Source organism: Salvelinus namaycush, chromosome 14 (genome assembly GCF_016432855.1).
Source record: "Salvelinus namaycush isolate Seneca chromosome 14, SaNama_1.0, whole genome shotgun sequence".
NCBI classification, from domain to species: domain Eukaryota; kingdom Metazoa; phylum Chordata; class Actinopteri; order Salmoniformes; family Salmonidae; genus Salvelinus; species Salvelinus namaycush.
Genome location: NC_052320.1, coordinates 20,125,567 through 20,138,840, shown reverse-complemented (window position 1 = coordinate 20,138,840; position 13,274 = coordinate 20,125,567). Strand labels below are relative to the sequence as shown.

Sequence of the window (13,274 nt, the reverse complement as noted above, 5' to 3'; positions counted from 1 at the left end):
AATCTTCACAACAAACACTTCCGGATATCTGGATCCTGTTTGCTGTGAGGCTGGGACCAGCCTGGGCACCACCGATAGGCTAGCAAGTTTAAACCACGCTAAGCCTCTACTGTGACAGGCCAACTCTAAAGTTGGAACTACCTCTGTCACAGTATAAAAGAAGATGTCTGTACTATTTCAGTCAGTTCTCTGCTTTACCCTGCGTGGTGATACAGTGAACCCGTATATACGAAAATTGCATTTACCATTTATCGCTTGTGTTAAATAAAAATACTTAAAAGTATATTCGGTGACTCTGAATCACATGTTATCCTGATACCAGATTTGATTGACGCAACCCTTTACAATCTACAGTAGCTTTGATTGGACTGATCATGTCAACATCTTATTTTCAAAATCTTAGCTAACAGTCATCAATCATCAGAAATCAAGTAGACAATCTACTGGCAAATCCTTTTTATTCCTTGTCATATGAAGAGAAATAAGGAAGATAAATTATAGATAAAACGTATCAGTGCTCATCGGCCATTGGACATAAACATTACACAACAAGTTGGAAATTGTAAATTCAACAATGAGTTGTTTGGAAGGAATCAGTGACAGTGGCTAACCGCAAGCATTGCAACTGGGAAGTCAGACTGGGAACATACGTTTTGAACTGTCATTCAACTCGAAATTGTACATTTTTTTCTTTGATGACAAAATTTGCCAACGTAGGACCGCCGCGCACAACAAGGTGAGTCCAAAAATGTCTTATATGCTGCTGCATAAATGATGTAATATGCCAGGGAGATATGGTCAGCCATATTTTTGTAAATGTTTTTTTGTTTTTATTATTATAAAAAATATATGTTTTTAAGAAGGCAGTAAATGAGGCTGAATGAATTGTTTCGCTGCCAGACAAGGCTGCTGATAGCCAGGTGTAGCAGTGGTAAGGATTCACTCCATTGTGCTGGCAAGAAAGCTCTGCTGTCGGGACAGCTTTATATAGGCCCTAGCAGTTTGTGGGCACCGTTTGTCACTGTTATAGTGCAATTAATGTATTGTGTATTGTTGTGTGGTGTAGTGGCTTTGCTGGCATGCTGCTAAAATCGCCACAGGAATGGATCCCCCTTTTACTGCGACACAACATAAAGAAAATTGTGTACGTTGCAATATGTATGTCCAATATGAAAAGAAGTTTGGATATAAGCTGATTGGCCGCTCTTCAAGGGCAGCAAAATCAGCAGTGATGCTCCTCTGTGTGTAAGCACGAGGGCTGTAAACTGTGGATTTGGGGTAAACTCTTTGGATTTGGGAAGTAGAAGTGATTCTGAGTAGAATGGACCCTGTTTTACTGCGACTCAACATACAGAAAATTGTGTTCGATGTAATATGTGTGTCTAATGTAAAAAAAAAAAAAAAAGGATTGGATTTAAGCTGATAGCCCACTCTTTAGGAGCTGCAGAATGAGCAGCAATGCTCCTTGGGTTGTAAACTTTGTGGATTTAGAAACTAGAGCTGCTCCTGACTAGAATGGACCCCCCTTTTACTGTGATACAATGTACAGGAAATTGAATATGGTGCAATATGTAAGTTCAATCAGTAGTTGACTTGGACTGAAATAGGTGCCATTACTCATTTTGGGTGCCGGACCTGTGTATACTTAGGTGCAGGAGCACCACAATACTTTTGAGCTAATATTCTACAAGAGAAACAGGAGTTCAAGCAGTAAAACATTTGAGGTGCTGGTACTCAGCTTCGGTGAGCTCCTGCCCAAGTCAAGCATTGTTGTAACGGCATTCCTCCTCCTCTTCATACGAAGAGGAGGAGTAGTGATTTGACCAAAGTGCAGCGGGTTGTGAATACATAATGATTTATTAAATCAAACGATGAAACACGAAAACAAACACTTGGAAGGATTTTACAAAATAACAAAACGGAGTAGACAGACCTGGACATGGAACTTACATAAAATACACGCAGAACTCACGAACAGGAACAGACTACATAAACCGAGACAGTCCCGTGTGGCGCGACAAACACTGACGACAATCACCCACAAACAAACAGTGAGAACAACCTACCTTAATATGACTCTCAATCAGAGGAAACGTCAAACACCTGCCTCTAATTGAGAGCCATACCAGGCAACCCAAAACCAACATAGAAACAGAAAACATAGACTGCCCACCCAAAACTCACGCCCTGACCAATAAACACATACCAAACAGAAAACAGGTCAGGAACGTGACAATTGTGTCCAAAATGAAAAACGTATTGAACATTGTGCAATACGAATGGGCTAATTAACAATGGGATTTAAAAGTGTTTTCTAATATTTGTTATTATAATTATAATACTATTATTAATAGCAGCATTATTTGTTATTTTATTACTGTTGTTACTGTAACAGATGTATAATGTACTCTCCATGCGTTGTGTTTTCTCTTCGACCAGTGGTCCCAGTTGAGCATAATTTATTTCCCTTGCATCACATTTTCCTACTGGGCGAACAAAATACAAAAATACAATACAAAATATAACATGTGTAAATACCTGTTGTTAAATGGGAAACAGCACGTTAGTTGTGCAGGGCTTAACAGTATTGATGGCTGTCGATGGCAAAATCTGTAGCATGAAGACAACTGTGTTAACAGTGGCTTATGTGACCATGACATCGGTGTATGCTAGCTAACACACTTATTTACAGCAATCATATGCCAAAGCATATCCCAGAAAGCCCCTCAATCCCTAACAGGTACCATATACCCACACATGTATAAATCAGTAACGTACAGCAAACTTGTACACATTGTAAAATAGAAAATAGAAAACACTATTCAGAACGTGACCTACCCCTTGCATCTCATTTTCCTACTGGGAAGACCTGACGTTCACGATCTCCCCTTATCTGCAAGCGGGGCCAATCACAACACACCTTATTGTCATCAGAGTTGAACTAACCAATAAGAATACTTGAACATTAAATACACATTTCTTTAGAGGCAAGTGGAAACATAACCAACCCTGTTACATTACCATGATAACTACCTAGTAATCATTACTTTTAATGCCGCTAACAATAATGTCAATCCTATATTATTTGTGCTGTTAAACAAAATTCTAGGACTGCTAACATTTCCTCATAAATTTTTTTACTTTTCAACCATTTTTTTTTTTTTACATTTTCAATGCGGGACCTTTATTTTGAATGGAAATCACCGAGGTCACTTCCTTATTCTTACTAGGTCTTGCTTATTCTTGCTGGCGGAATGGAGGTGTCTTCTGTCACAGTTTCTTCTTCTTGTTCTTTAGATTTTAAATGGTGGTTGGCAACCAACTTTAAAGGTGCATTACCGCCGTCAACTGGACTGTAGTGTGGAAAAGTGACAGGGAAGGTCTATTCTAAACCCTACCCATTAAACCCCCTAGAGTCGATGTCTGTGCCCCGTGGAAATCCAATTAGCACAATAAAAAAATCCCCATACAAATCCGTCTGTTTAAACTAGAGATAACTTTTTGCATGGGCTGCGTCTCAGTCCATAAAATCTGCCTATGTTGGAGTTCCGCATCTGCGGTGAAAGGTGGCAGGGCTACAGCAGTGTTTGTCAGACCATGAGACATGCTGAAAATCGGTCTTCTAGCGAAAACGGCTGTAGCGTCTGAACGGTTTAGGCTACACACTATGGAAAGGAGAGACTCTCATGAACACACGTGTTGGTTGTTTAGCTCTTACTAGTTGAGATTTCTCAGCCCCCACCTTTTCCTGGATCTTATACTTGTCTTCCCTTCCACTCCCTGTTCCACAACTCTTGCCAATTGTTTTTAACCACTGTTCTTATTAGCCCCTTGGCTTCTGCTTTACTAATTGGCATGTCCATGTCAAAATTAAGATGTTTGAGTGCCTGCCTGGCGAGAACATCCATCTCATTCCCCTCTACTCCCACATGAGCTGGTACCCAGAGGAACCTCGCAAATACCCCCATCTATCTCACCCTAAACAGGCACTGCAAAATCTCATACAATACATCGTGTCTGCTCTGTGACACAAAATAATTTAAGCTCATCAGTGCTCATCAAGCTCATCACCTCCTCCATCCATTCTGCAGCCAAGACTATGGCCAGCAACTCAACTCAATTTGTCACTGCCACCTTAAACTTAGGAACTCTAAAAAGCTGCACCTGTCCTCCCTATTTTATGGTCCTTAGATTCATCAGTGAATATATTCAAGAAAGCATAGTAATGTGTTCTTACATGTTCACTTAAAATATTTACTGGATTCTATGGTGTTCTAACCAGACTAGTTTATGTGGCACAAGTACACGATCGCCACCTACTGCATTTGAGTGGAAAATAATTTACGGTTGCCTCGTCCGGAACTACCCGTGTTTGTAGATCTGAAGAGACGGGATAGGTGTGAAATAAGGCAGAAGCTCCATATATCCAGGATTTTAGATCTTTGGAAGCCTGGCTAGAACCATAATGCTTATGCAAAGGCATATGGTGTAGAGAAGCGACAAGTGATTGGTATAAATCACATAAGAACAAAGACATAATTAAGTCAAGAGTCATAGTGGTACACAATACAATAACACATGGGAGGTTTTCAGTAAGCATTTATTAATATTTGGCAGAGAATGCCATGATCCAAAATGATCCAACAGTTTAATCACTTTAATGATCTCACACAGATTCAATTGAAATAAAAATGAAATGTAATTGGATGTTATCACAGGTGCAGTGAAATGCTTGTGTTTCTAGCTCCAACAGTGCAGTAATTTAGCTGTATTCAGTAATTCAGATGTATCGCTGGTTTTATACTGCACACATTTTCATATGCCCAACATGAACAAAATAATTAGTAGAATTAGTTTAATTCTTAGAACTACACTATTAAAATGTGTTCACCTACGATTTGCATTTGCATTCTGTCATCTCAAAATCATTCAGACAGACAATTCACTGGTGAAAATTTTAAAAAGTTGTAGGTTATAGCTACCTCTGAAATGGCAGTTGTGTATGTATAACATAACACAGGATTCATACAAGTTATTTCCTTTCTCTCTCAAAACATATTGTCAATCATAAAAGGCAATTATGAGGAACAAATGAATTGTTACACTGCTCAGCATGGCATATCACAGACATAGACAAATTATATGCAGTTGGGCCAGAATAAAGTATTGTAGTTTATTCTCTTTCTTTGAAATACCACTGCCTAAAGTAAATATCACCTTACAAAACTAATGCTAGTGGCGCACAGAAGTTTGATCGTTAAAACATTTTAGAAATCTGTATGCCATGCAAAACATTTACTTATCAACCACTTAAATATGATGGGTAACCAGTTGGTATTTGCTACAGATAACTTTAAAGTCACTAAAGTGCAAAGAATTACAAGGTTATAGAAAAGGGATGGCAAGCCATAAGTCCTTAAATTTTGTTTGTCCCTAATTGACCATTCCTTTCAGTGGAGAAACCGTATTTTCTATGAATCAAAACTACAATATATGAATCAATTAATTCACATAGACAAGTTGTCTCATTCAATCAATTTGATTAATTTGATGATTTGTTTATGTTATGTAAGTATTTTCAATACACAGTACACATTAAACAACACTGACGCCTGACTTATTTGAGACAGGGAATGTTTTCAACTCTTTTCACTCTGTATTGTCTGCTCATAGACCACACAGCACAGTCATCTGTTAACTATTTAAAACAATAGATTTGTAAGTGGCTTTTACAGATTAACTCGTCTAAATGACAACCTTTACCATGGTAAACTTTTTCCGACTCAGAATACTTTCTTAAAGTATTAGGACTACATTCACACATTACACACACAGAATCACACAAACTTAATAAAGAGATACAAATTCCAAAACTATTTTGGTGGCACCAGCATAATATCTGAATGGAGTAATTTGACATTGTACAACTGTAACAATGTAATGTAACCAAATATTTGTTGAGGCATTTGCCACACAATTCACAAAAACGTTCTTGTAAGTGTATAAAACCACTTATCAAATTTCATCCATTGTTTTACATAATAACATGGTATAACAATAAATGAAACAAGAGGTTGTCAAACTGATAGAGGATTTGTGAACATTAAACCTCATCACGTTTCACATGCAATGTCTTTTTTTCTCTCTCCCACACACAAAAAATATGGAGATAAGTGAGTATTCTATGTCCCATACTGTAACACTCAGTTCAAGAGTTATTCAGTCTTTCATTTTCTTCCCAAAGTCCATATAATTTGAAACTTACTAGGGTTTACTGTTTTACTGTCTTTACAAAACGTTCTTCTTTAGCTGATTATCCTGTTCTGCCAACTTCCCCACTAGTCCACGCCTACTTACTGCACAGGCTTACAGCTGAACCTGAAACGCATTGATCTTGCTGGTGTTCTTCAGTGTCTGCCGCCTGTTGCAGAACCATACGCGGACAACCTCACGGTCATAGTTGAGCTCCTTAGCGATTTCCGTAATCTCCTGGCCCGTGGGCAGGGCATTCTTCTCAAAGTAGATGTTGAGCACTTCGATAGCCTGCGGGGTGAAGCTGGTGCGACGCTTGCGTTTCTTGGACGGCTCACCACCCACAAACTCCATTAGATTCTGCTGACCCTTCTGGTTCCACAACTCAGCTTCGGCCAGCCATCGCTCCAGCACAGGCTTCAGCTTTTGAGCACTCTTAGGTGTAATGTCCAGCTTCTCAAACCTGCAAGAGGCAACAGAGGAGCAACAACTTTTAAACTAATTACACAGTAGCCGCTGATCAACTAGATTGTACCCGACATCTACTCTTCAAAATAACACCTAACCCCATTTCATCTGGTCTCTAACTATTTTCAAGAATCTAATTTCTTCTTAACTTTTTGCTTAAGGAGAAACATAAGAAATAGAGCAAGAACATTTGTCAGTTAAGAAGAAATTTCTTCTTAAGGTTTTGTGAATCTGGGCACTGGTCTCCAAGTATTTTTTGTCACCGTCCTGTGATTTTCCTACGAGTAAGAAGACTTTCAAAATGTAGCCTTTGAACTACATTGTCCATAGCATACCAACATTCACTATTTATCATATTTGATAGAATGGATTTCAGAAACCTATCTACTGTGCTGGGATGCCACCACCCAGTAGGTCAGAGGAGTTTACCTGCAGATGGCAGACTGACTGTAGGCCGGACCCTCTGTAGCCGTGAGGGCCTGTCCCACTTGTGTCTGCGTCAGCCCCAGGGATAGCCGGCGGATCTTGAAGTTCTTGGCAAACTCTCGAATCTCTTCCAGATTAATGCCCTCCTCATCTGTGCCCCCTTGCTGTGGCTCTTAAGATGGGAAGAGACAAACCAGAATAAATATCAAACTACTTGTAAAACAAGATCAATGTCTGGAGAGAACATGTGCTTTTTCTTGGCCAGGGCTCGCTTGAAAAAGATGTTCAATCTCAATGTGAATTTCCTTTGTTAAATAAATGGAAAATTAAAAAAACAAAAACAAAGTGAAACCACGCACTGCTGACGAGCTGGCTGACAGTGGGTGTGTCTCCACAGGTTATAGGGACTAAGGAGGAGATTGGAGTGACTGTCTTCATTGCAGACGGTTGTGGGGCGATGACCACAGGTGACTGCGTAACTGTTGTTACCTGAGCCTGAGGGGAAATGTCAATGTCAGCAATGGGTTAATGGTTACATCCAACAAAGACCAACCATTTCCAGTTTAACCGAATGTTCACACAAAATATAACCACTCAAATAACCACTCAAATAACCACTCAAATAACCACTCATAGGAACAAATGAATGGAGGGGGAAGGCCTATAGTACCTGAGTGCTGGGCTTGGAGAATGTCACAGGAGCAGTAGGCTTAGGCATTACAGCTGCAGATGTGGGGACTGTAGCAGGTCCATTCCCTATGGTGGCAATGATCTGGCCCTGGGTGTTCAGAACCAGCTGTGGTTGGACTGTCTGCACCTGCAGGCCTTGCAGACCCTGGAGGCCCTGGAGATTCAGAGTCTGAGTAGCAGCCCCTCCAGTCAGTGATGCAGGGTTCAGCATCAGGGGGATGGTTCCAATCACCTGGAGGCCACATTGAAGAGAATTAGGGTATGTATTTGTCAGTAACACTGTACAACAAGTTATAGGATATAAGGGTTTAAAGAGGGTTTATAAGTTCTTTATAAACTTAATTAACAGTTTTTATAGACAGTTTATACAACTGTAATAGACAGTTAAAACCGCTTGGTTAAAATAGTGTGATTCTTAATTTGGTGCTTACTAAATAGTGAGCTTGTTAAATATTTGCATGTTTGCACACCTGTCCCTGTGCGTTGGTGATGATCTGGCTGGTGATTCCAGACATGGCACTGGTGAAGATGGGAGTGGAAGTAAGGGCGCTGATGAACTGAGGCTGAGCCCCTAAAGACGCAGCACTGATCTGGGAAAAGAAACGGAGGCATCCAGATTATTCTACTGTCAATAATGTGATCATTTTGAATACAACGTATATTCATGTGGATTAGGTTCTTTGCTCAAGTTATTCACAGACATGTCCAAACGTTGAAGTAAAAAACATGGCTTGCTGACTATCAATCCAAACACACACGTCTAGCACAGAAAAACAAATGCACACACATCACAATAACAATAGAGAAACACATTCTTACAATGGCAGGGTTGATGGAGAGTCCTGCAGACTGGAGTGTTGCCACAGACACGCTGGGCTGAGAGACGGCTGGCATGGCCTGGCCTAGTTGGGCTGCAGTCACCTGTGAGTTCTGCTGAGCCTGCTGCATAGCTGCCTGGACTTGCTGTAGTGATGCTGTCTGAGGCTGGAAGAATGTCTGCTGGGGCTGGACAGAGTTTAGCACAGTGGCTGCTGGGAAAGAAGAGAACAAACATACAGGTAAAGCTCCATGTGGTAGCCAAATAAATCTTGACTGTTGATTCAATGTTGATTAATGCTTTGCATTCTGAGGTGTGTATCTCTGCCATGTCTTACTTTGCAGCCCTTGTAAGCTTTGCAATCCTTGTAAGCCTTGCAAGCCAGCAAAGGGTAGTTTGAGGAGGCTTCCGGCCTGGCTGGCACCTGAAATGCCAGGGAGTGTGGCTACGTTGCTGGTGGGGAAGGTGAGGACAGCCAGTCCTTGGCCCCCCATGGACCCTGCCATGCTGATGGGGATGAGCAGGGGCTGGGCCAGGGAGCCTGTCTGGGCCATCATCCCCGTCATCAGAGTGGCCAGACCCTCCTGGGTCAGAACCTACAAGAGGAGGGAGGATCAATATGAGGGGGAGGAGGAGGAGGAGTGGGAGCAGGGGGAGGAGGATGGGTATGAGGTGGAAAGAGGGGTATGAGGAGGATGAGGGGTAGAAGGAGGTGGTAGTAGATGGTAGGAGGAAGAGGGTTATGAGGGAGGAAGAGGTGAGATCCAGACAGATAAAGTGTGATGCATGGGAGAGGAAAAGGAGAATAGGGTGGGGGAAAAAAATAAACAGGATGACCAATGACTACACTAAAAGTAGTTGAAAAGTTATTTTTGTTTAATTGTTCTCACCTGTTGACAGCCCTGCAAGCCCTGTAAGCTCTGCACAGTGATGGGCATGGTGGTCTGTGACTGCGACAGGGAGACGCTGATGGGAACTGCAGTCTGTGCTAGAGTCTGGACACCAGAGTCTGCAGACTCCACAGACACCACCTGGTCCTCCAGCACTGACAGCACAGAGAGAGAACACTGCTATTCTACCATCAGCACACACCACACCTCACTCTTAAATTCTGTTTTTAAAACTGAAATATTTTTACACTGAAACGGTAAACAAAATGTAGTATAATCTGTATTGCATGGAGTCTAACCTACCATATCGGTATCCTACAAAAGGCTCACCTACTCCCCCAGTGTTGTGGGGTGGTCTCGGGCTGTCCTGCATGCCTGCCTCAGGTTGCTCCGTGGCCTGATTACCCCCATCTTCACCCCCTGAATCAGTCCTCCCATCAGGCACTGAGGATGGAAGAGAGGCTTGATCTACCTCCACTTCCAGGACTCGGATCGTCTCATGACCAGACATCACTATCACCTACACAGCATTGGAGAGCACAACACAAGACCAGGGTCCGTATTCATAGTGTCTCAGATCATAACGGATAAGATGGACAGAAGGGACCTGATCCTAGATCTGCACTCCTGAGACGCTTTATGAATAGAAGTCACGCAACTATACACAATAAATGACTCATCATCATCTATTCTCAGCAGCGTGGATGTTTTTGTTCCGAGTCATGATGAGGAGGAGGGCCGAGAGGTAATCATGTAGTAATAATACAATGATATGGTATAAATATCTAACTAGGCTCAGTATCGTTCCACTGATGTATTGAGTTATATTTAGTACCGTTCAGTCTCAACCTATTGAGACAACTCAGGTAGAGGACCATGTGTATTGGTTACATGTGGAACAGAACATGTGTTTACACATGAGCAAACCATGCCATAGGAGTATGACCTGTCATAGTTCTTGTCAACAGTGGCAGACAGCTTGTACCTATCTGTATCCTATCCTAATTATCCAATTTGTATATTATTAGTAAATATAACAAAGCAAGCACATGATGTATGAGTGGATCCAGCCATAAAAGATGTGAAGGAGAGGCAGGGAGAAAACCTGAGCTGGAGAGAAAGGTGCAGACAGAGAGAGTGCAATGCAGGAAAGAAGGGATGCATACCTGGTTGTCTTTGGCAGGGTATTTCAAAGTGCAGGAACCTAATGGCTGAAAAAATACTTCTGCAGTCAGACAGTGAATGGCTAAGGAGAACAGAGAGGCCAAGCACACACGTTAGGGCACAATGAACAAAAATAAACGCACACAAATGGGAGAAAAAAAGCGAACAAGCAGCTCAAACAATGCTTTCTGAGAGCCCCGCTCGTAATTCAAAAAAGACATTGCTTTAGTTAGCTGACTATGAGTGTAAAGGACACAGATGGAGTAGACATACACAATTAATCAATAAGCATGACAGAGTATAGCAGAAACCTTAGGAGTGTTACCGGATCGGTATTAATTGATGACATTTGGATAGCTACTATATCAACCTCAAGATTACTGTGTGGGGTTAATCATTGCAAATACATGGTGACATGGATGTGGTAATAGCTTATGACACAGGACTATGAAGCAGAGGCAACAGAGAGTTAGGACATTTGGGCAGGGGTGTATAACTAACGTGAAATCATGTAGTGTTTACAAAGCAGTTAGTGGTACCTGTTCATTGACAGTGATTGGTGCATCAGTAGCAGGGAGATCCTGAGGGTCCATGGTTTAGTGCTCTCACCACCAAGCAGTCATTGTCTTGACATTCTAAGTAAGGAAAGATAATACTGTAACATCAAAACTACCAGGTATTAGGCTTGCCTATGTGAATAGTTTTTTCCCCATCTATGTGGTGTGCTGATACTTTTTCTATTAAATCTATGAAGTAGGCCTAATGGTTGGAGACATTTGTGCTACTCCAGATGAAACTATTATTATTATTATTATAGCTATGTAAAGAATGACTGTTCAATAGCAACCCGTTTAAATAGCACTCCCACAGTGTCTTATGGGCATTAGTGTCTTATCTAATACTGTGACAATTTGGTTTCTAGCTGTAGTTAAGGGGTATAACAGTGGTCCCGTGTGGCTCAGTTGGTAGAGCATGGCGCTTGCAACGCCAGGGTTGTGGGTTCATTCCCCACGGGGGGACCAGGATGAATATGTATGAACTTTCCAATTTGTAAGTCGCTCTGGATAAGAGCGTCTGCTAAATGACTTAAATGTAATAAAACCAACAAATCATATGATGCCACATAAGTGACAGCAATATAAATAGAAATCACACCTAGGATATTTAGTCCAGTGTACTTGTATACTGGGGGCTACACACAGTGATAATAATTGACTGTATTACTTTATTTATGTCTTCATGACAAAATAAACATATAATGCACCAAGAATTGGCAGCTTCTTGATCATAAGCGGCCTAGAAGATACAGGCCCGCCTACGTCCCCAACAAATCTAGCCTTCTAGAATGATTATAGCTGACAAACGCCTATTCGAATTGTTTATATTTTGACGTAATATCAAAAAGATCAGAAGCGCGAAGTACACCACAACACAGAAATTATAGATCTGTCAAAACTTCCGCAGGTGTTGATCCCCGTACTCTGGCCACTCCTAATCTAGCCCCAATAAATCTCGCCGTGTAACCTATTTGAGGACACGATGTTACCCATAAAATATGCGCAAGAAAAAAAATGACCTGCAATTCCATGCTTGGGGACTGCATTTTATGTATTTCCCTCTATTTATCATAAATATATAAATTATGCTAATTAAGAGCATTGCATATTAACGAAAAAAACTAATTTCCTCTCGCCATTTCGTCGCGCCATATAGCCAATGGTAATCTTACGCATGCTATTTTAGCAAACAACTTACCGTAAAAAAATGTCTTATTTCTGTGGTTCTCCCCTTTTAAAAAGCTTTGCCACAGTTTGTTTTAGTCACACATAATTAAAAATGCATCTCACAGCACCAGTCAGGCGCTATGGCTGCACACAAAAGATATATTTGCATTGATAAGGAGGGTTGGCAACGTGAGGATCCTTTCTTTCTCAATATTTAATGACGGTCCTTTGGTACTGCAATTCAGATTACCCACATATTCCTCCATATGCCTCCTGAAAGCGACTTCTGCTGTAAAGTCCACCAAAATTACTAAAAATGTGGCCTTTAGCACTACGTCATGAACATAATTTATGCAAGGAAAAATCTTGCATTGAAAAACGTCGGCCTCGACTCGAGAGGAGCCATGGCTGCCTTAAAGGGACAGTGCATCTATAAAATTATATGCAGTATATGAACGAGGTGAAATCTTTTTAAATTAATGGTGTCCGAATGCACTGCTGTATTAAAGCAATTCAGAACTAACTTGTTGACATGTTCTGTTGCAGATTCAAAACCAGCTAACTCGTTGCAGAATGTATCCATAATCATGAATAAATAAGCATATTTACTTGACAACAAAGCACCTAGTCACCCATCAATCACGTCAAGCCTCCCGAGTGGCTCAGCAATCTAGAGGCGTCACTACAGATCCGGGCTCGATCCCGGGCTGTGTAGAAGCCGGTCGCGACCGTGAGGCCCATGAGGCGGCGCACAATTGGCCCAGCATCGTCCGGGTTAGTGGAGGGTTTGGCTGGCTCTAGCGACTCCTTGTGGCAGCCAGGCTCATGCACGCTGACTTTGGT

The 13,274-nt window shown here is 41.4% G+C and overlaps 1 protein-coding gene across 1 annotated transcript; it reads right to left on the bottom strand.

Annotated features, from left to right (window-relative positions):
* Positions 1-4,592: 4,592 nt before the first annotated feature.
* On the bottom strand, positions 4,593-11,359 carry LOC120058895 (POU domain, class 6, transcription factor 1-like). Its single transcript, XM_039007638.1, has 10 exons — positions 11,247-11,359; positions 9,874-10,063; positions 9,544-9,698; positions 8,991-9,249; positions 8,656-8,867; positions 8,307-8,426; positions 7,817-8,068; positions 7,506-7,641; positions 7,150-7,318; positions 4,593-6,715 (listed from the first exon to the last, which is right to left on the bottom strand). Exons 1-10 carry the CDS (start codon positions 11,298-11,300, stop codon positions 6,367-6,369), a joined length of 1,896 nt encoding a protein of 631 aa, XP_038863566.1. The 5' UTR covers positions 11,301-11,359; the 3' UTR covers positions 4,593-6,366.
* Positions 11,360-13,274: the final 1,915 nt, after the last annotated feature.